Below are 22561 nucleotides of genomic sequence, written 5' to 3' on the forward strand. Positions count from 1 at the left end.
TTCATCCCATTGCGTTGAGGGAATTTAAAGAAGGGGGACAGAGTACTATAATATGACTTCAAGGCCTGTGTTTTCATTTTAAGTAGTAAGCATTCAACTTCACAATGTTTATGACTTCTCAGCCGAGAGATTACAGCTTAAATCTGCACCACTGAATCATCTCCAAATATGAAGTCGCATTATCTTCAGCAGAATTGCTGATGGTAACACTGCTTTACTTCCACTGCTCTCGTAGCTATCAAAAGGCTGGACATATAGTCAGCAACAAGGGACTTAAAATAGCTAAGTGCAAAACTTCAGACTAAGCATCTTCTTTTGTTTGCTACTAGAGACAACTGCACAAGACCTATGAAAGTTTACAGCTTGCTGTTGGAAAGTATAGCATCATGCCAGAGAACACTGTGCCATACTGCAAGAACAAAAACATCGACCCAAGGACTCTAGTTCAAAACATCTGATTACAATCAGCAGTTGCTCTAAATGTGGTTTGTGACAAACATATCTTTACTCTTCTTGCATTGGAAGTGTGTAACAAAGTTGCAGGAAAGGCTGTTAGACCTGTGAAGCTCAATGAAGCTTGATACCAACATACTTTCTCTGTTAGAGGAAAGAAAAGAGGGAACATCCTTCTTCTCATGTCAAGGTTTAATTCTGAGGTATACGACACTGGATTTACAAAGGTAAATAAAAATACATTCTGAGAAACAGCAAGTGCCCTACTTAGCAAGGCAGAGGGATTTCACACTCCAAGTGGCTGAGAAAAGAAACCGCTCACAGTATGAAAAAGTATTGGGGGTCTGTCTTTGACACAGGCTTTTGCCATGACAGATGATGAGGAATGGGTGGCAGAGAAAAGACAAATACTTAGGTGATAAAGATGAGACAGGACAACAGGTACTAGATAAGGCTTCCACTTGAACAAATTATTTGAGACATTATTATTATGATCAGAAGTCAGATGCAACTACTATTCCAAACACTGATCAGGCAAACTACATTGCCAAAATTAATTACACAGCTGTTGAGACAGACTTCATCTTGAGCCTGCTGAAGATATGGGTAAGTTTGCATATGCTTGTAGCAACCACATATAAATGAAATCCCAGTAATACAGAAGAACTGGAGTGGTACAGAAGAGTTTTCCACATCAACTGTACCTGACACCAAGAGCAAAGGCTATCATCCAGAGTACAGTGTACATAAGAGTTTCTATAAGTGTATCATATACAGTTAATCTACAATTTTCATCCTAAATAAGAATTTAAAAAGCCAAGTATGAATCATATGCAGGCAGATTTAATGACTCATTGCTGCCATGGATTTAACCACGAGTGCTGATCCTGTCTGCCATTAAGATGTCTGGCATTCCCACTTGGACCTATTCCTCTGGAAGGGAGCCCTTTCACAGATCTGTGCTAGAGAGAGCCGAGCTAAAACCAGCTAAATGAGACTTAAAGAATTAAACAAAAAAAAAAGTGCTATTTTGTCACACAAAGAATAAAATTCCAGGAATTTATTGCTATATGTATGCTTAATCCATTAATTCATCTTACAGTAGTCATGAAGTGCCAAATTGTGTGCTACATTTAACATTCCATGTATTCCCTTCCAAATGCCATTTTACAGTGGGCGCATGAAACAACGCAGCAGGGGTCACAAAACATGGCTTGAGCATCTCTCAAGAGCTTAAAGACAAAGATTCGTGTACAAGCTGAATAACAACATGTCAGTTAACAGGTCACTCAGCAATTTTAACAGAAATATCTTTAGGTGGAAGTTTTGCAGCGTTAAAATTCACAACTCAGACTAAACATTCTCATCCCCACTGCAGAAACAAGATACTTGCAAAGAACAAGAACTATGGTATGTAAATGTCACACGCAAGACCCGCTTCATTTCTATCAGAAGCAAAAACTGCTAATTATAAGCAAGGACAAGCCTAGCAGGGTAAGGCTGTCAGCCTATATTAAAAACATACCTCAGAGTTTGGCAGTGGAACTCTATTTACCACCTTGACTTTTTTTTGGTAACATACAAGTTCTCCTCCTCCCCCCCACACTTTATAAATCCCCTGATATTTTTATTATACCTCCATATTATTTACAGGACTTCTAAAGATTAAGTACAAACTAGTATGAAATTAATGATAGCTTGCTTTTCAAATATGTATCCCATGGCTAAATAAATACCAAGCCAATCCAACAGAGTGATCCAACAGAGTTATGATTCAGAAGCTTGTGTATCTGTGATTCCAGTTGTTTTCTCATTAGCTGTGGAGGATTCATTTGATCTGTCAACAATAGTTGCCCTGGAAGCTGGAGTAGCACTATCCAAGGTTAGTGTAGAGGTCTCCTCTACATTTTCAGTAGTGCCAGGGTTGACAGAAAAGCTTCCAGCTTGAGTAATAGAGGGAAGCAAATCTGTAGGCACTGTAGATGCCTCTGTAACCAAAGGAAGCACAGGAACACATTTGGGTGGCATTGATAGAGGCGTTATTCCCATTAGATGCAGAGGCGGCAAGGGGGGAAGGGGTTGCAAACCTAAAAAGAAAAGAGGGGAAAAAAAAGCAGTGAGCTTCTGCACACCACAGCTCAAATGGTAATTGTGCAGCAGGCTCATTTCAAGCCTGATACTTTTCAGATTTCAGAACTGAAGAATCAGAGTAAACTCAAGGTTGCTTGTACCTCCCCAGAGGACTAGGTATTTAATGCATTAATACTGATGATTAGGTTTTCTGGCCTTCACTGGAACTGCCAGAAACAAGAAGTAACAAAAACCATATTCCATATAAGCTTCCATATCTTTTTGCTTGCTCCATGTACACCTTCAGCAGTTTTGTTGAATTCAAAACTGTAAATCTAATATTAGTTCATAATTCTGGCATTCAGTTCAGGGAGCTTCGATCTTCTCATCTAGCTTACAAGGAAACACTTCATATTTTCTTTTACCCATAAATAAAATACTTTCGCTTTTGGCACAATCTCCTCTGAGCTATAAATCAGGTAATAGAAAATGAAACATCTAAATACAGACAAAGGTTTAGAATTAGTTTATTTAAAGCCATATTCCTTGTCTATCTGATCTGGGCACTAACATCCACTGCCATCTCAAGCAAACATTTATCCTCTTCAGGACTCCCCCATATAGGTGCAAATTAGAGTGTCAAGGTTAACTCTAATTACAGTGTTTCAGTTTGCAGAAGCACATACCAGGCTGTATGATTTCTGGAGCAATCTGTGGTGCAGGTAAATTAAGTTTGGACAGATCAGTCAGGTTAGGAAGCCCTGCTGGTAATGGCATCAGACCTAAGAGAAGAGTGGAAAAGTTACAGCTGAAAACTTAAAACTGTCTTTTTCTAACTGTTTCTTAGATCTTGTTGATATAAAGTAAGTTTTAAATTATCTTGATTATAATTTTTATATGGAAGTTGCACAGTGGGAACAGATACCTAGTGCAGGGAGTCTGGACTAACAAATACATAATCCCAAACCTTTCAGATTTTTCTGAGGAAAGAAGACTCTTATTTCAGGATTAGAAAGTTTACATTCCAAGTTCAGCTTTCAACAAAGGTAGTTGTTTCACCACAGCACTATACCATAAGTTCTCCATTCCCAATTGGAGTGGCAAACAATAATAATAGGATTAAATACTCAGTTTTCCCTGATCCCTAATATTGATTACTCTATTATTAGTCTTTTCTACTTAGTTCATGACTAGAGTTAAAAATGTATGTCAAAAGGCAGGACAAAGGAACTTTCAAAGTCAGGAAGGACTGAAAGTAGAAGAGAAACATACGATGAATGCAACACATGCCCTGCCATCATTGTTTGCTATGGAGCATCCTTCTGCTCACGAATTTTCCACTTTAGAAGAGCTTCATTTCTGGGACAAGGGCTCTATTCTAAGTACTTTGTGTTTAGTTCAGAAAAGGCTAATTCAGAAATAAACTGTTGATACTACAGTATTAAGATAGAGGGGAGAAAAGTCTTAAAGCAAGGCCACTGCATAGAGATTTTGATTAAAACCCAGCCATCTTTACTTACCCGTGAATTCATTAGCCACGAAGGCTGACATAATCTGACTCAAAGAGCTTTCAGGTAAGCTATATGCAACTTTGTTTTGAATTTTTTTTTATATCTGAAAGAAGCTGAACTTCATATAAATTCACTCAAATTTTAGATCTCCAGTATATTTAGTAAGAACAATTTCACTAGTATGTCCAAGCAAATTGCAAGAAATATTCTAATTTGCTTTCAAAAAAGCAATGATACTATTCAGAGAAAAAGCTGAATGGAAAACTTGTATTTGCAGAGTTTAGGGAAGGGGTGGATTAGCTGGCTGGGGAAGAAAAGGACAATAATATTTTTCTGCCTAGAGAAAATAGAAAACTACTAACAAGTTCAGTTTCTGTGAGAGTTCTCTGCCCTTATTTGCATGCACTGAGCTCTACTACACATCTCTCCCATGTTAGAGATCCTCCAAGCATTATGTAATGGACACGTCTTTATCTACTTGTCTCATAACAAGCAAAACATAAAATACAACTCCTTCAAGTGTTTTGGAAGGTACAACTGAGTCCTCTACCAGCATACCAATGCCAAAGCCAAATCCTACACAATCCTTATTTTACCCCCCATGACTACTTCTGTTTGAAATGATCATTATTAAAAGGAAACAACCACGTTGCAGAAAGACTTTTACTTGTATTATACCAGTTTAAATTCCAATGTAATTCAGAAACACTAACTGCAACATAAATTCTATATTGTTAGCCCTGTATTTATACTAGGAATAGTAATCAAGATGATCTAGATCATTATGATGCCTGAAGTGGCCACCTAAAAACAGAGACTAGACAAAAATAAGGGAATAAAGGCAGGTATTTATTTGAAGGGCCTTCAAAGGTTCACCCTGGGGAGTCCAGAGGCTACTGCCAGGATGGACCCCAAGATGGACCGCAGGTCATGAGTTCTTCACACTTTTATGTTTGGTTCATTTGCATAGCAGGGTTAATTCTCCAAGTAAAGCTTCAATTAATGATGTAATTTCCCCAAGCTTGCTCCCCCTTTTAGAGGCTTTTGGTTTGTACTTTTGGGGCCTAGGATGGTCTGAGTGTCCTCGGAGAGGAGGCCTGGAGAGGCTTTGTTATGTGTAACCAGCACGAGAGAGCAGAAATTAACAGGCTACAAGGAACTTCAGAGTTACACTAGGCAGTACAGGATTTGAAAAATATGAAAGTTGAAACCTAAGGCATCATTCCCTCGCTATGGGTTTCCTAAAATGTTGCAAGCAAAACCTTCCTGAGAAATCCTGAATACTGCATCCACTGTGCAGGGGGCCCTAAAAGGTAAACATTGTAAACTATGTTGCCACCTCACTCCTGTGTGCCACAGACATGCTGTGAACATGCTCCAAGAAAATAATTCTTCACATTGTAGAGGCTGTATAGAGAGAGATCTTACAGGAAATGCATAATGTATGAAGTATGAAATAATAAAAGCAATGGAAAAACCAGCTCTCTTCTCTTGCTCCCCTAAGATTTTTGTTTCCGAAATGTTTTAAGAAATTTTACCTACTCACCTGGTAATGTAGTTGCTGGGTTAACTGGTGGCACAGAGGTAAGGGACTGACTGACTTGTGGTGGTAATAATGGAACTGTTGGAACACCTGGTGGAGTACACAGGGAAACAACATTGATTTTAAGCATACAACACTTCATCTTCTTTCCCTAAGGAGTACAAATAAATAATTGCTTACAGGAAAATTACTATTTGCTTTAACTATAAAATGCTGATAAGAAAAAATGGTATTCTAAGTAATACACATGGTATTTTTAACAGAAGTTGTTTGTAATTATTTCGTGAGCAAGTAAGGCACAAATCCAGTACTTTAGCCTTTGTTGTTGAGAAAGTTTAAAAGAAAATTTTATTTTCTCTTCTGCCTTCTATTAAATTAATTAGAAATATCTGTGAGAACAAAAAAGTCAGAAAAGCCATGCATTTCAGGTCAATTACTTGCCAATACCAACCTGTGCTGAGAACATTACTGACAGTAGTTGAAGGTGAGCTAATAGAAAGTCCTGAAAGACTCTGCTCAAGGCCTGCTGACCCAGGAGGGAGGGTGGCTGAGGGATTAACTGATGATAGCTGAACCTTATTGAAAGAGAAAGGAAAGTTACATCATTAGGATTTGTTTCCACATGAACCAATAGAAGCAGAAAAGCAATATATAACATCATCATCCATTTTTACGAAGCTGAAGGAGGGATCACAACTTACCTCTGTGAAACCATCTTTGAGGGGACTGAGAGATGCACTAGGCAACTGTCCTGGGAGAGAAATTTTCTTTCCCTCTTCAAATGGGCGAGTAGGTATCCTGTGCAAATATCCATAACCAATGCCACATCCTAGGCTTTTAAAATACGAAGATTTATAAGTCAGACAAGTGCCTTTACAGCTACAGACTATAGCAAGCAACGCACGAACAACTCAAGACAGCAACAAGTTTCAAGGTAAATTCTGTACAACCTTCGTCTCCCGCCCCCATGTTGCCTCATTTTCTATGGAGAAATAAACAGCACAAAACAACTGAAAGGAAATTCTATAGCTTTAGCAATAAATATTCAACACAAAATAAAATTAATTCTTATTTAAACCAAGCAGCTGTACCAGGTATACAGCTTGGAATTCAACTCAGTTGTTACTTGCAGTGCTGTGCTCTGGCTACTCACAGTATTTCAAGGATATACCACCAGCTAACAACGATTTGGAATTTAATGCAGAAAGCAACCATTGCACTTTATGCACTTCTGTAGTAGCTAATTTACTGATTTGCACCCCTCTCATTAGTAAGTGCATCTGAATTTCAAGTGAATATATAATTTATTAGAGCAGAAACACTTTTGATGTAACAACACACTTTCCCTGTCTTTGTAGAAAACTTAAGCCCAGCAGCTTTCAGGCTGGTGCTACAAGAAAGTTGTCCCATTCCCCTGTAAAACATTATCTCCTTACCTGCCTTCTCCACCCCAGGCAGAATTTGGAGTAATCACCACTTCCCGACAATTATCTGTGTCTGTGTTGTACACATAAAGTTTTAATGGCTTTGCTTCGTGTGTTTCAATCAGGGAAAAGAGATCTTCAGACTGCAAAAAGATGAAAATGAGTAAGGGCCTTCTTGTCATTGGATCAGTCATTCTAGTCCTGACTTTCTGTAATAGACTCTGGTAACAGCCACATGTTGCAGTGCTGCTGTTTTATCACAAAGCCAACTTTAAAATGTGTTTTGCTAGCACAACTCAGAAGACGTGGCACAACCCAGATTTCAAATCTGCTATTCAAAATATTGATATTACAGTACAAAAAAGTTTGTATCTGACTTCATGAAGACATTTAAGAACCATTCTTATTTCCAGGACTGCGTTTAAGAAAAGGCACCATGACAGAGCTCCTCCCTCTTTGTATCTGATTTCCATTCACACTGAACAGAAACAGAGCCAGGGATGTTTCAAACTGCCCTGGTACAATTGGGTTTTAGGTTTTTTTTAAAAAAACATTGTTTTTATATACTTACCTCATTCATGACAGTATCTGCTCCAATGATATAGTCACTATGAGGTCTAAGTCCAGCTAATGCAGCAGGAGAATTTGGCTCCACTTCCTAGTTTTAAGATGGAAAGTTACAAACCACTATGTAACTATCAGGGTGTAGCAGAACAGATAGATAGGCACTTCACACAAGCTCTGAGTCAGACAAACCGGTCAAGTTTTCAACACAGTAGAGTAATGAACTAATTAAACAGTGGCTCTATGGCAGTCCCTTTCCATATGGTTCTGGTGTTGTACCAAATACAGTATCTCTGAGTATTGTACAAACCCATTCATTTAAATATAACACTTGATAATATACTCACAAATACACATTTCTAGTTCAAAAGTCTTCGCAAACCCAAAATCTATGAAAACCAGTTTGACCAATGAGACCAGTTCGATCTCATGACTTGTTAGCTACATCCTATGCAAGTTACTTTTCAACAGTAAGATAGAAATAGTAAGCAATAATGAGAATACTTCCAAGTCCATACGTACCAAGACGTGCCAGACATTTTCATTAGCCCCATCAAAGCTGCAGAAGCGAATGCTCACTCCCAACAGGCCCTGCCCACCCCACATGTTGCTGGGGGTTACTGATGTTTCTCTCAGTTCCAGTGTTTTGCTGCTGTACACAAGCATTTTTACAGGTTTTTCAACATTTGCTTTCAACAGGTCCTTGAGAGTGTCATTGTCTTTATTCTGTGAATGTTTAAGCAAGAGCTTGGGTTAGTGTTTAACAGAACAAGCGTTCTGTTCTACAGCAACACTTGTATTTCAGAGGTGCTACAAACACCCTGCATTACCAGAACATGTATTAACAGCTGCTTTGTAACAAGTTTCCAGTCCCTTCACAATTCTAGAATACAACTCTTGCAAAACCCTGGGATTTCACAGTAACAGGTCATACTTTCCAAAAATGGAAACACTTCAATTGAATCTGTAGTAAGATGCACCTTGCAGCTTTTCAGTGGCTTTCTCAAATCCTGGCATACTGGTGGAAGAGCTTCCCACAGCTGGTTTTTTCCACTGCTATGATAGTCTGTTGTTTGACTACAGTTCTGCTTGAAAGCTCCCCCCATGCCTCCTGCCCAACTAACAGCTCTGACAGCAGCTTCTTCCCTCAGCCTGTTTTGACTGAATGAAGTTTGTGAGTTCTCATGGAAGCAGACAGAACTAGGAGGGCACCAGTATAAGCCATGAGGGGTGGATCAGCAGGCAATCCTGTATTGGTGCAGATGTTTGCAGAGAGCATGTCTGTCTGCATCCTGATCTCCAGCTAAACTCGATAGAATTGTAACTACAGAGTGAAGGAAATCAATTTCTGATGCAGTTTGCCTTGCTCATTTTAAACTAAGGAGCAATATTTTATATACATTTAAATAAAACAAACCCATCGGTTTGCCTATAAATATCAGATTCTCAGCACATTGTTTATATTAAAAGTTATAAAATAACAACACACTTACCAATCTTGAACCATTAATGGACACGATAAAATCAAAGAATGGCTCTAATCCAGCTCTATGCCCTGGTGAGTTTTCTTGTACCTAACAAAGTTAAACAAGAATTTAGTAAAAGTGTTCCAATGCTGATTCATAGATTAGAATTATATTTCTGCTTGTGCCAACTGTAGTTCTAGAAGCTATTAATGTTTGTATGTATTATTTTAAAATATTCAAATATAATCATATAATCTTCAGAACCAAAAAATCCCTCACTTAAACCCCCCCCACCCCCCGAGATTTCAAAAGAATTAGTAATTTATAAATTGAGGAATGACACAGCAGTAGCCACTCCCTGGGAAAAGCACTGCTTAGCAGTCGCAGCAGGTAAATTGCAAGTATTTGTTTCAAGAAAGGAGATTATGGTGAAAGGACAAGGTTAATGAATTCTGACAAGGTGGGTTAAAAAGTACTACTTTTCCACAGTAGTACCAACATTGGACCTTACTTTTTATCTTATGCTTACTAAAGGAATAGGAAAGTCACATCTGTAAGCACAAGTTGTTATCTCATGATTAAACATCACCTGGTGACATTCTTGAGACACAGAGGGCATCTGTACAACCAGTGATTTCATTAACATAACTTCAAGTTGCAAGAAAAGAGACATGCAATTTTGCAGCCATGGCAGCTCAAATAATTCAACCACTCCATTAAGACAAGGCCTAAGTTTTTGGATACGCACTACTCCCAGAAGCTAAAAGTATACTTTTAATTCCAAATGGAGTAACCGAGAGACATTTTGCCAATGTTTTTTCACTGCTGCTTGGATTGCTGACAACAAAAAGTAACTCAAATATGGCTGTCAGATTTTTCCTACAGCTTTTTAGCAAAGACTATCTTTTTCTGTGTGGAAGCTGATTCATTCTACCCACTGGCTTTTTCTTTTATGTACTACAATCACCTTCCAAAAAGATCTAAAAAGCATTACCCTTTACAGTGTGGTTTCTTATATTACATGTTATTCCACCTGACAGAAGTGGGACAAATGTATTTAATTGTTCAATACTGGCCTGATTCTGCAGGAATTGAGTTTTCTTAGTATGACTTATCTAGAACAAAATATTCTAATAGGGAATTTAAAAAGTGCTTGATTACTACTAAAACTGTTCCTCTGAAATTTTATTTATCTCTGCCCAACATGTTCACAAAATCAGATCTTGGAAAAAACTCAGATTACTTGTTCGTAGCTTTCTGTAACAGATGCCCAAACTGTAGAACATTAGTCACATAACCTGAATCTGGAATTAGTAATTCCAGAGTCACATCACACTCACATTTGTCCAAGATTTGTAAAGCAGCAAAGAAGTATGAAACCAACAATATCCCAAAGTAGTAAGAATCACTGAGGCAACAATAACATCTCCAAAGTCCACGTTTATAATTTCTAACTAGAACTTGAAGTGTGTCTGTAGAAGTGTCTCTTCAAGATGCCTGGACACTCCTTGGAAATAACTTTCTACAGCTGGGGTACATATATTCTCCCTCTTAGCCAAGTATTAAGTGTATGGAACCACATTTCCCAATCACCAAATATCCTGCAGTCCCTCTAACTAGATCCAAACTACAGCCCCCATGTTACTTAATCTGTCTGTTCAAGATGCCTCTCACTGAGAACAATCAGAGATCAGACACCAAACTGTGCACCAGGTAATAAGGTACAAGTACAAGCTAAGCTGTGTGGAGCAGACCCACTGACTCCAGCTGCACAGAAACTTCCAGGCACATTGTGGATGTGGATTTGGCATTTGTGGACTGTTTCTAGAGCTCATTTAACTGTAGATATTAAAACTTTCAATAAAGTAGGGCTATCTGAGAACAGCCTTCACAAACAGAAATTTTAGCTTAGGAGAAAAGCTGCAGAGAGGCTAAAATTCACTACATAACTTTTTCTTCCCAAATGTAGAAAGCATTTACTACACAGAACACTTGAGACCTCCCTGCCAAAGAGAGGTTAAAGAGTTTCATGAAAGGAGAATTTAAAAACTCTGCTTTCCTATGGACGTGATCCATAATGGTATTCTCAGGCTTGCAGTTTCTCTTGTAATCAAGTTATTCAAAACATCCTTTCCTCTTACGTGCTTTTTTTGAGCAGCGAATGTAGGATGAGCTTACGCTGTTTGTTGTTCTTCCCTCAGTTTAGAGAAGTGACACAAAAATACTCTAATAGCCTCTCTCTCTCTTATTCCACCACCTATTGCATAGGTCACAGAGGAACTTACAGTTTGTGTTTTTAATGAACCTGACATACAGGCTTTATACCAAAATTAAATCTGCGGATGGTTTCAGAACTTACTAGAAAAAACAGTTTTAAAGACACGTGTTAGTTAAACCTCAGCATTAAAAATCAATAAATCCAGCAAAGTGGTACATTTATTCTGATAACACATCAGATTTTTGGGACTGGACGTATGTCATGGCCTTGAAATTATGAAAGGCCAGACTTCATCTCATTCAGAGATTTTCCTCCATTTCTAAATTAACTTCTTTGAAATAAAAAACCAAACCATACCAAAACCACAACAACCCTGAATCCTGACACAATAACCCTCCTCAATAACCTCCAAGAGATTATATCCTGAACACTGTGAGCCAAGAGTGGCCAGTATTCAATAGAGCAACTTTTTGAAATAAGATGGCATACCTACAATAAATGAGAATTACCTATCTTCAGCATCTATCAATGTCAAGCTTATTGACACCTGGGATGTATAAATAATTTACTTAGAATACCAAGTGTGTGTTCTGACTCCAACTGGTGAAGGGACTGAGAGAGTTTTCAAGTTCTAAACTTTTAGTTTGCAGAAAGTATCTGCAGATGTAGAACTCCTTGCCCCAAACCCATCACAATCCTGAACATCTCTACATGGTTTGTTTCTAAGTGGGCATGTAAAAACCACCAGGAAGCTGTATGTAAAAGAAATCAAGCCCTTATAGTTGCATCAATCATACAAGCACCTCAGAAGCAAGTAGCTGCAGCCCATTTTGTCATGCTGCCATGCACAGGTCGTCACAAAAAGTTTCCTATTTCCCTGGCCTAACTTCCACGGCATGTTTATACCTGGGAGTCCCAGAAATGCCAACCAGAAATTCTGAGTCCATGCCACACGAAAAGTCTCCTCCTTAAAGAAGTGATAAACTCAGCCCTGCACAACAATCGCACTGACCCCATACAGTTTTTGTCACACCATCTTACTTTCAGTCACTATGTGCCCAATTCATCACCACCACACAGTGCCAAATGCACAATACAGCTCTCTGCTCCAAGCTCTTTGGCCATGATTCTCTTCCAGGAGACACAGCAACAAAGGATAACCAGGGACCTTAGAAAATACAAGGACACAAATTATTCTACCACTATTAAGGATGGAAATAATAAAGATTCCTTGGATATGTACATAAGCTCTGTGCCTCCTGAGCAATCTGGCTTTATGCAGCTTTGCTGTGGGCCCCAAGTAGGTATTTAGTAACTTGCCTTTGTAATTGAATAATTGTTGAGAAATAATCAAGTAATATCATTTACAACAGATGCTACTGCAGGCAAGATACCTCTCAAAGATTCTCTCAAAGCCAGCTGTTATTTCAGACATAAAAGTTACAGACCCCTCTGGGTAAATGCCATGATTTTCTAACAACAAACAGTGGCACAGAAAATGCAAAGAAGCTGTGGAAATGCAAGGCCAGAGCTTTTTAAGAGCACATGAAGAAAACCTCTATCAAGAATGCTGAGTATCAGAGAGCAGAAAAGGGCCTTACACATTGCTGCAGGGTTTCAGCTTCTCACCAAGATGTGAGCAGGGCTGCTGAGTACATAGATTACACATTGATTTCACTTTTAATTCACTGTCAAGAATTGAACAGGAAAAAGGATTCAAGGTCAATACACTAATTTTAATTTGCAGTACCGAAAAGACTTAACTGGTAAATGCATGAAATTTTTCCTTGCTGAACACTGTTCCCAGCACTATCATTCTATGCCTGCACAGAATATATTGTACATTACACATTTTAAGAAGCCTGCTCAACAGCACAGTGGTCACAAATCGAAGACCCAAGAGAGCAGTGCAACTGCAAATGGAATTAGGCACTGAAACCTGGACTTTCAGAGGCAGATGAAGGCTCTGACCACTTCTGAAAGCCAGCTATCTTATACTCCTTTTTAAACTTTCAGAAGCTTAGCTTCAAGCATTAAATACACAACTTCCAAGGCCTTCTTTTTTCCCCACATAAGAAACACTTCCCAGTATTCTACTTTATTAGCAAAGAAATGTTGAAAGGTTTTTTCATAGTTCTTCCACCCACACCGTAACTGGCAGTAAAATTTCATTATGTATCATGTACAAGCAATTCCTGTTAGATCTGACAGAATCTATTTTATTTCTGTCAGCTATTTTAACACATTACATTGTATAACTGAATTGAATTTCTTGATGAAACACCCAGTTTTCAAGAGAAAAAGCTTTGTAAGTTTTTGGTAAGAAAACAGATTCTATCTATGTAGCATAACCTTTTATTTTAGCACAGAGAATTTAACTCAAGCTTTTAAAATGTGAACCTCCCTTAAAAAGTAAGTCATCACTTCATGCAACACGTTTGTATCACTATTACAACAAACCAAAGCACTCAAACAAGAGTGAGAAATCTAAACTTTGGGCACTGCTGCTCAGTATCTTTTAGGGAGAACACCACATAACATGGTAGCATACACATTTCTCACAGATAAGAATTCTTACGTAGACTCTCACAACAACTGACGTTGGAAAAGATCTCTATGATCATCAAATCCAACCACTAACCCAACACTGTCAAGTTCACCATTAAATCTAAGCCAAAGGCCACATCTAGTGTGTGTTTTGAATGCTTTCAGGGATGCTGATTAAACCACTTCCCTGGGCAGCCTATTACAATACCTGACCATCCTTTCGATGAAGAAAGTTTTCCTCAAATCCAGTCTCTAAATCTCTCCTGGTGCAACTTGAGGCTCTTTCCTCTTGTTCTGTCACTTGTTAATTGAAGAAGAGGCTGAGCCCCACTTCGCTACACCTTCCCCTCACGGAGTTGTAAGAGTGATGAGATCTCCCCTGAGCTCCTCTTCTCCAGGCTAAACACCCCCAGCTCCCTCAGCTGCTCCTCACAGGACTTGTGCTCCAGAGCTTCTCTGGACACAGTCCAGCACCTCAACGTTGTTCCTGAACTGAGGGGCCCACAACTGGACACAGCACTCGAGGGGTGACCTCACCAGTGCTGAGTACAGGGGGACAGTCATTGCCCTTGTTCTGCTGGCCACACTATTCCTGATACAGACCAGGATGCCACTGGCCTTCTTGGCTATCTGGGCACGTTGGCTTGTGTTCAGCTGCTGTCAACCAGCATCCCCCAGGACCTTTTCCACGGGGCCACTTTGCAGCCACTCTGGCCCCAGCCACGGGGATGTTGTGACATCATCTGTTAGCTGAAGAACTGTCACGTCATTACATCAGCCTGGGCAAACCACAGCAGTTTCACACCGCTGAACAAGAAAATTACTCAGAATCTTCCTTCATTCTGTTTTGAAGAAGAGAAACAAATGCATACTGAGCAATACACAGAGTCAGCCAGTTGGTCTAATCAGCCACACACCTTATGTTAAAGGAAACTTATGGAGAAAAATTACTTCAAATGACTTATCACTAGGTCTACTTATGAGGAGATCTGGACAACAGAACACTTGGCAACCTTTTCTCCCTCTTACCAAAAATATAAAAAATCCTAACATTTTAATGTCTAGAACCCCAACAATGCAACGCAGTGAGCAACTTCTGCTGTCAATTATGCACATGATTAAATTCTTTTCCTTTGACAGCACTTCAGTCCTGGAGTGTTCCTATTTCCTGTTACAACTGCACTGGTGATAAAGCTCACAATGCAAGCAATGTTGCACTGAGTATCAGCAGAAGCAGCCAAAAGAATTAAGTCATCTGCAAATATTACATCAAAAATTAATGATGGTAGTGCTCACTTTCTGCATATATTTCTGTTCCTGTTTGAAGTGAGCAAAGAAAGAGACTTTTTACTAGTTTTGTGGGGAGGCAGCATGTACAGTCTAAAAGTCTCACTGTGAAAAACCTGTAACTGGCAACATTCTGCTTATCCCTCTGGCAACTTGTGCTTGGCTCCTGCAGTTACTCTGAACAGTGTAAACTCTTTGTTTCACAGCCATTTAACACATATTTTTCTTTTATCTGCCTTACCCAAACAAATTCTTCCAGTAATTGAAAAAAAATTCTGACATTTCTCTAATTTTCCCACATGTAATGAAATCTTTAAAACAATCACTTTACATTATTTACAGAAGTTTGGTGTTGTTAAAGAAATCTGGTCTTACTCAGATCTGTAACACTGGAAGACTACTGCTGTTTTCCTTCTACCATTCTCATTTACCTCATTAAAGTACTGAGCTCAGAAAAAAACGTACTTGAGAGTAAATTAGAGCAAAACAGCAGTATTGCTTGATCTCAAGTTCTACTAAAGGTCAATCCATGCACACAGAGCATTTATGCAGAGCTCCTCTAACAGTGCGAGCCCAAAGCTATCTGGAACAAACTTAATACAGAATAGCAACTGGAAAATTAAACTGGGAAAAACTACAGAGAGAAACTCTAGTCACATTCATATATGCCGCATGCATTTCAATAAAAACATCCCAAATTATAACTGTTAGGCTGGGATCATGATGCAGTTTAAGATGCCTGTCCATAGACAGAGAATAATCACTCATTATTGTGGCATCTCAAGATATCAGTAAGAAGATAAGGCAGTGAAAATCAGATATATCAGTCTGCTTAAGACAGCAGGCAGGTCCTTTCCTGCATTATATAAATAAAAATATCCTCTTGGAAATCAACTTCTTTAATGTGCACCTCTCAATTACATTTACAAAGACTGGTAATCAAACACTGCCACTTCGGGTCATAGCAAAAACATTACAACAAAAAAGTGCCTAAATGAAAACAAAAGGTGCCAGATCCAAGCCAGATTACAAGAAAAAATGAGTAGATTCCACTTCATAAAAGAGATGAATCTCAATTTATTAACATGCTTTAATCAAACAGTATGAACTCATAAATCTGATATAACTGATACTCTAACTGCAAAGTACATACTGGTTTTACAAGTCTCCAAAGTAAAAAGTTAATGAAATTTACACTGTACTATGATAAAAAAAGAAAAAAAGTCTGCCAGTTTTACCAACCTGCAGAATAGTTTTTGTGAGGGAAAAGGAGAAGACAAAGTGGACTGACATAAATCAGTAACACTGGACTCTTATATACCATTGATATTAAAAGGGAGGAAAAAAAACCACTGTGACTTTAGTCTATATATAAATTTTAACAGAATGTTTGGATTTGATCAGAACATCAGTATTTGCTTCTCAAAAGCAGAGAACTGATCCAAAAGGATACGATTCCAACAAACACAGCGGCCCAGCACGGTACCCAGAGTGAAGGCACTCACACTCCGGCTACGAGGCAGAGGCACTGTGATGTGGGCAGGGCTATGAGTGACTCCAGCAATGTCCCTGTACCCCAGATTCCACAGCACGACCTGGGAATCATTCTGCTCACTGAAAACAAGACACATACTAAAGAAAGGCTTTCAAAAGGCTGGTCACAAAACCTAAAAAACGCAGCCTAATAAGGTATTTTGTATTTCGCATACAGAACCAAAGTTTAGTGGCCACAACGCGAACAAAACCAATGTAACCACGAAAAATAGTACTTTCACTGGAGTTGCAGTCCTCAGTTGTGCTGCCTGTCATGTGAACACCTTGATCCGACACCCCTGAGCTACTGCGGAGGGGCAGCAGCTACAGTCCAATCCCTGATGCAGCGACCAAGACAAGCCCGACGCGTTATCCCGGGCGCACCTGAGCGCAGCCCAGACTCGCGCGGGCTGCGGTGTGAACAGCGTCTGCTGGAGGAGAGGCCGCCTCGCCCTCAAAGGCTGCCCAAACCCAGCATCGCCTCTCATGCGCCAGCCTGCCGGCCTGGTTATACTGAGGCACAACCTGGCGGCACGACCCGGCCCAGGGAATTGTCTATTCTGGACCAATTCTTCCTTCAGACTTCCCAAATCCGGCAGCGGCAGTGCGGGCCCGGCGCACCTCACCGCTCCCGCGAGCCGCGGCGGAGCCCCGGCGGCCCCGCTGCCCGAGTGCCTCCCCGGGGCCGAGCGGGGAGCCCGGCGGGGCCGCCCCGGGAGCCCCCGGGCCGCTCCAGCGCCTCCCCACAGCGGGACAGGCCCCGGGCCCACGGGCCGCTGCCGGGCTGAGTCCCCGGGGCGCCCGGACGGGCCGCGCCGCCCTTACCCGCAGGACGTGGTAGCCCTCGGTGCCGCCGCCGGGGATGTCGATGCTCTGCGAGGCGCCCATGGCCGCGAACGCGCCGCGACGGGGACGTGGCACCGCGCGCTGCCCCCGCCCGGCGCCAGGCGGGGCCCTACGGCGGCCGCGAGGGGCCACGGCCTCGGGCTCGTGTCTGGCGCCCTCTCGCCCCCTGGCGGCCGAGGGCGGCGGTGCCACTGTGGGGCGGGGGCGCCCGACGGTGCTAGACAGGAAGAGTTAATTAGTTTATTAGTGTTAGCTATATTAATGGGATATAGTAAGTATGCGCACAGAACATAAAGGTAGCAGGTCATACCTTATGCTGCCTTCTCTACTCCCACAGCTCTCTGGAGCTCCGAGCGCCACTCCCCCTGCGAGGCAGAGCCCGTAGCGGCTGCGGGGCGGCGCCGGGAGCGCCTGAAACCGTCTGGGAGCTGGAGCTGGAGCGGGAGGAGCAGTGCACTGGTACAGAACGGATCGGGCGAGAAATGCTGCCCAGAGACCGGATTTTGGACTAACCCGGGCATGCACCGCCCGCAAACTTCAGCGCGACAGCGGCGCAGAGCTGGCTGCCGACGCTGTGGTGACACGGCGCGGCAGAGCCCCGCTCGTGCGGGGAGAGCCGCTGGCTGCTGGAACGCACCCCGCGGCCAGCAATAAAATCCTGCCCTGAGCCAGCGGGGTGCCTCGGTGCAGCTGGAGAAGGCGGACGGTGGGTTATCAGGAAGCACTATGGATCTCAGGCTCACATCATCCCTCTCCGAGAGTTCTTTGTTCCTGGAAGGCTTTTTCACAGCCCGTGCAAACCGGTGCGTCCTGGTTCCGATCCCGCAGACCTCCAGAGAGGTGACCTCTTTAAGGAATGATGCTGTCACCGGTCTTTTAGTGATGCAGAAATACTATTTATTAGTAAACTGCAACACAGTGTTAAAGAGCCTTAATGTTGCACGGAAAGGATATCCAGATTAGCATACTTCACTTCTTTCGGACTCATTTCCCTCTGTATTATCACAGTGCTATCTGTCATATTTTCTGCTTAGTATTATTAAAAGCCTCTATGCACTGTGCTTGGGATTTACCCCAGTGCTACCTGCAGAGACGACCAACCCCTTTCCACCCTTGACCACCTCACTGTGCTCAGCTGTTTCCACTGGAGCAGACAGACAGTGTTTCTCCAGGCACTCTAGTCAGGCATGGCCAGTTCTGGACTCCATCTGCACACCAGTTCAGGCGTGTTTACCTCCCTATATAGTGTCTCTCCTCATCAGTACAAGAAGAAATCAACTCTAGGATACTGAGGTTGCAATGCAAAGTACGAAGGCAAAATGAATAATACATAAATAAGCTATACCTTTCAAGATTTTCTGTGCTCTTAATACAGTATGAGAAATTTGTTACTGTGAGCTGCTAAAGTAAGTAAAAAAGCTATACCAGTTTAGGCAAATTTCATGCCACATTCTGCCAAATTTCTGTCAACATTCCATTTATATTCAGGAGGGAAATCCCATGTTCCTTTCTTTCTTGTTATCAGAGGTTCATATAGACAATAGTATAAGACAGTGTGATCCAGGGACAGTCACTGTGATTCACCACCCTTTATCCAAAGCTTCCTAAAAGATCCATAGCTGATAGCAAACTACCATCCACTGTCATTCTTTTGCTCTCTTCTGGCATAGTGGCTCCTGTATGACACGTCTTTTTATGCTTCCAGGTAGGTGCTGTCAATTTTGTGGGTTGTTTGTAAGGTTTTGTGTGGCCATGAGGCAAATGCTAGCCCGATGTTGTCCTCCTGGCTGACTGGCTTTCTGATGCCAGCCCATCCTTTGTTGAAAACTGACCCATGGGTAAACGTCTTCATCTGGTGAAGGCTTCTCTAGGGTATATTAAATTTCATTGCCTTGCCTTTGGTCTGGAAGACCTTTGAATGACTGTGTTAAGAAAAAACCCCACATCTCAAGCCACTCTCATGGTTTGCTTCCCTCCCTGGCCAAAGTCCCATAAATTCCAGAGCATTTTTAGACCACGCAGTAAATTACAGTGACAATTCTGTTTTCCGAGAAATTATGAAGAAGTAAGTTGCTTTGGTGCCAATAAACCTTCCATTATTGGCAGGCACTTTCTTCTCAAAGTATATGTTGGGTCAGATATAATAATTGTTAATGTGCTTCATTGAAGGTATTAAAGCCTGGCTTCAGCATGTTGCACACCTTATCCTTAAAAAGCTATCTCTCAGTAGACACAGCAAAATAGACACTGCAAAATACCTATTAGAAGCCCCTTCCCATGTCATTAAAAACTGTAAAGAAGAGAACCGAACTTTGATTTCTTTGAAAAATAAAAAAAAGGTGATTATCCCAAACTTTATGCTTCTGCCCACCAACACCAGGACCAAAAAAGAGTAACAGTGTTTTGCCATTAAAAAGTTGCCACTTTGATGAGTATGCATTTGAAAATCTGTGATATGAATACTAGCCTTTCACACACTTCCATCTGGCCTTTAGACATGTAAACAACTTTAAAACTGGGATTGGCCAAATTACACAGTGCTGATTTTACGAACCTAACTTCTAATTATCCAGTTGCCAGCAGTAGCAAAGCCAAACCCACCACATAAAAACTTAAAAGTGAAAAACCCCCATGTCTTTGGCAGTAACACTTCTGTGGCTGAATTCTGCTCCTGTGACCATTGAGAGGTGTGTGAGGGGCTGAGGAAGAGCACTCTGGCAATTCGCAGCAGCTATTGCATCCAACTGTTTGTGAAAGGAAATACAAATTATATATATTCTGACTGCAATTGCAGGAGTGAAGTGTTATCAAAGGAGGAATGCCCTTCATATTTCCTAAGGGTGCTAGTGGTGAAACAAGAGAACAGATTTTGCAGCTCCTTGAGTATGCTCAGACATTACACCCTCTGAGACCCAGTCAGTACCATTGCACCAGTAGTCAGTCTGCCTTATTCTCACAGCAACAAGGAAATTCCATTTCCCTCTTCCTCAGGAGATCTGTAAAAGTTCCATGCCTACATGTGATGAACTGAAAAATAGGCAGCCATATTTTGTTCTAACCATCCACTAAGAAAAAAATAACTCTATCCCAGCCAAATCAGGGCAATTGCTCCAGTCAACCCCTCAGAGAAATCTGAACCTGGCCCCTCACTGCAGACATAAACTACATACATCACTGCATCACTGAAATTCTTTTTAAGAACTTTTGCCTTACCACAGTATCTCAGCTTTCCATCAAAGCGCTGTCACCCTTTCTGGGCTAGTTCCACCTCAGCAAAGAAAGATGTTATCTGCAGTTTTCCATCAATTCCCATTAAGGGCTGAACTGAAACACCAGGTTTATTTGAAGAAACATCTTTGAATTTGGTCCAATGTTCTATGGCAAAACACTAGTCTGCAAAAAAACCCAAATGAACTTTAGAACCCTCTTAGATAAAAAACCCCCAAATCTTACCTAAGAAATAGGAAACAAGATTGCCTTAAAGTATCACTTAAGACCTAATGACAACAAACCCCATTTGCAGAAATTAACTAACAAATATAACCTACCTGTTCTTTTACGTTTGTATCTCAGCAGCTGCATTTCAAAAGTCATTAAAGTTAATGAGCTGTGCTTTATGGTAGAATCATGAAAACTTAATTGGAATAATTAGTTGTGAGATAGCAAGTGCACCTTCCTGGCTAACAACATGTCATTGTTTGATAAGAATAATAATGAATTTAATAAATAAAGCAGGGCCCTTCTAATATGTTAATAAAATAATGAAGTAGAAGGCACACGTGAAAATGATGAATTATTAGTTTGGAGACTGCACACAATTGTCTGAGGAAGATGGATGGGGAAGTGGCCTTCTTGAAACTGTCAGCTACATCTGCTGGCTAAAATCCAGCTTGCAATAGATGCAGCCACGCTGACCTTTGCAGAGGATGTGGTGCAAATGCTTCCAGCGGGGCCAGCATCCTTCTGCAGAGCAGGGTGTGCAGTGGATGAAGAAAAGCAACTGCACTTTCTTTTCCCCTCCTTTAACCCTTCTGTATTAATTGGTGCTGGGCAAACAGGAATGAAAATGGACAGAAACCCAGGCATGTGTGGAAGGAAGGGAGCTTCAGTGAACAAATCAGTCTATTTGACCCAAATCACTTAGAGGCTAAGACAGGCAGAAAATTATGATTTATTGCAGAAACGGTCTTAAGCTCAAACATAGACATGCACACCACAACAAAAGCTTCTGAGGCATTATTAAGAATCAGTAAATAGAATAATTTTAATTAATGGGTGCCTTTAAAATTAAGTGAATACTGCCGGAGTTATAGGAAGGCCTACAGTAATAAAAGGGATTGTCCCAGTAAGCAAACACTGAAGGAAGGCTATAGTTTCAGGTGGAAATAGAGCAGCAGTGTGCAGAGACTAAGAAGAAGATGGGTCATAAGATAGCTCTTAGTTTTATCCTCTAATCAATATATGACCTCATTCGTTTCTGCTCTTAATGTATTGCCCAATATGAGGAATTGCAGTTCAGAATATCTACTTGTTGACTTCAGTCCCAGCAGAGCAGGACTGGGGTTGGTAGGAGCCATAAAGAATCTGATGTATGTCTAAGATCAACTCATGTTAGCAGTGCCCAAGGAGATTTTATCACCTTTGCAAGCACACAGAGAACAACCTCCTGCTATTTGGAAGGCATCCACCTGGCTGTGCACCCACAATACTTTGAACTTCTCATTAACAGAAGGCCTAAAGCACAGCGCCTTCAGCTCTACAAAAACAAAAAGGTAGCTCTAACTCGCACAAATGGCTGGTAAAGCCTGCTGACACAGAGAAGTCATACACCCATCCATTGGCTGCAGGAGTACTCACACACACTCTCCACAGTTTTAGACTGTGGAGACTAGGAGCTGTAGGTGCTTTGGAACTGAGGCAATCTAAGAAGAAATAAGTAAGTTAGCAATGGTCAGCATACGTGCAAACGTCAGGGGGTGTGAGACTGAACGTGTTCTTGACCTGCTGCTGGCAACAGCTGTGAAAAGATCAGACCATATGTGAATGTAAAGAGAAATTAACAGCGAAGCACTTTGAATGGAAGCCAAGCATTAGTGAGC

At 41.1% G+C, this 22561-nt stretch overlaps 1 protein-coding gene across 1 annotated transcript; it reads right to left on the reverse strand.

The window, feature by feature from the left end:
- Window positions 1–1498: 1498 nt before the first annotated feature.
- GORASP2 (golgi reassembly stacking protein 2) lies at window positions 1499–17565 on the reverse strand. The gene is made up of 10 exons (XM_032114663.1): window positions 17442–17565; window positions 9059–9139; window positions 8088–8291; window positions 7573–7659; window positions 7014–7144; window positions 6279–6411; window positions 6029–6152; window positions 5581–5667; window positions 3210–3305; window positions 1499–2540 (listed from the first exon to the last, which is right to left on the reverse strand). The coding sequence occupies exons 1-10, from the start codon at window positions 17502–17504 to the stop codon at window positions 2221–2223; spliced, it is 1326 nt and encodes a 441-aa protein (XP_031970554.1). The 5' UTR covers window positions 17505–17565; the 3' UTR covers window positions 1499–2220.
- Between the last annotated feature and the right edge of the window lie 4996 nt (window positions 17566–22561).

The sequence above is a fragment of the Corvus moneduloides genome, chromosome 7 (assembly GCF_009650955.1).
Source record: "Corvus moneduloides isolate bCorMon1 chromosome 7, bCorMon1.pri, whole genome shotgun sequence".
Taxonomy (NCBI): domain Eukaryota; kingdom Metazoa; phylum Chordata; class Aves; order Passeriformes; family Corvidae; genus Corvus; species Corvus moneduloides.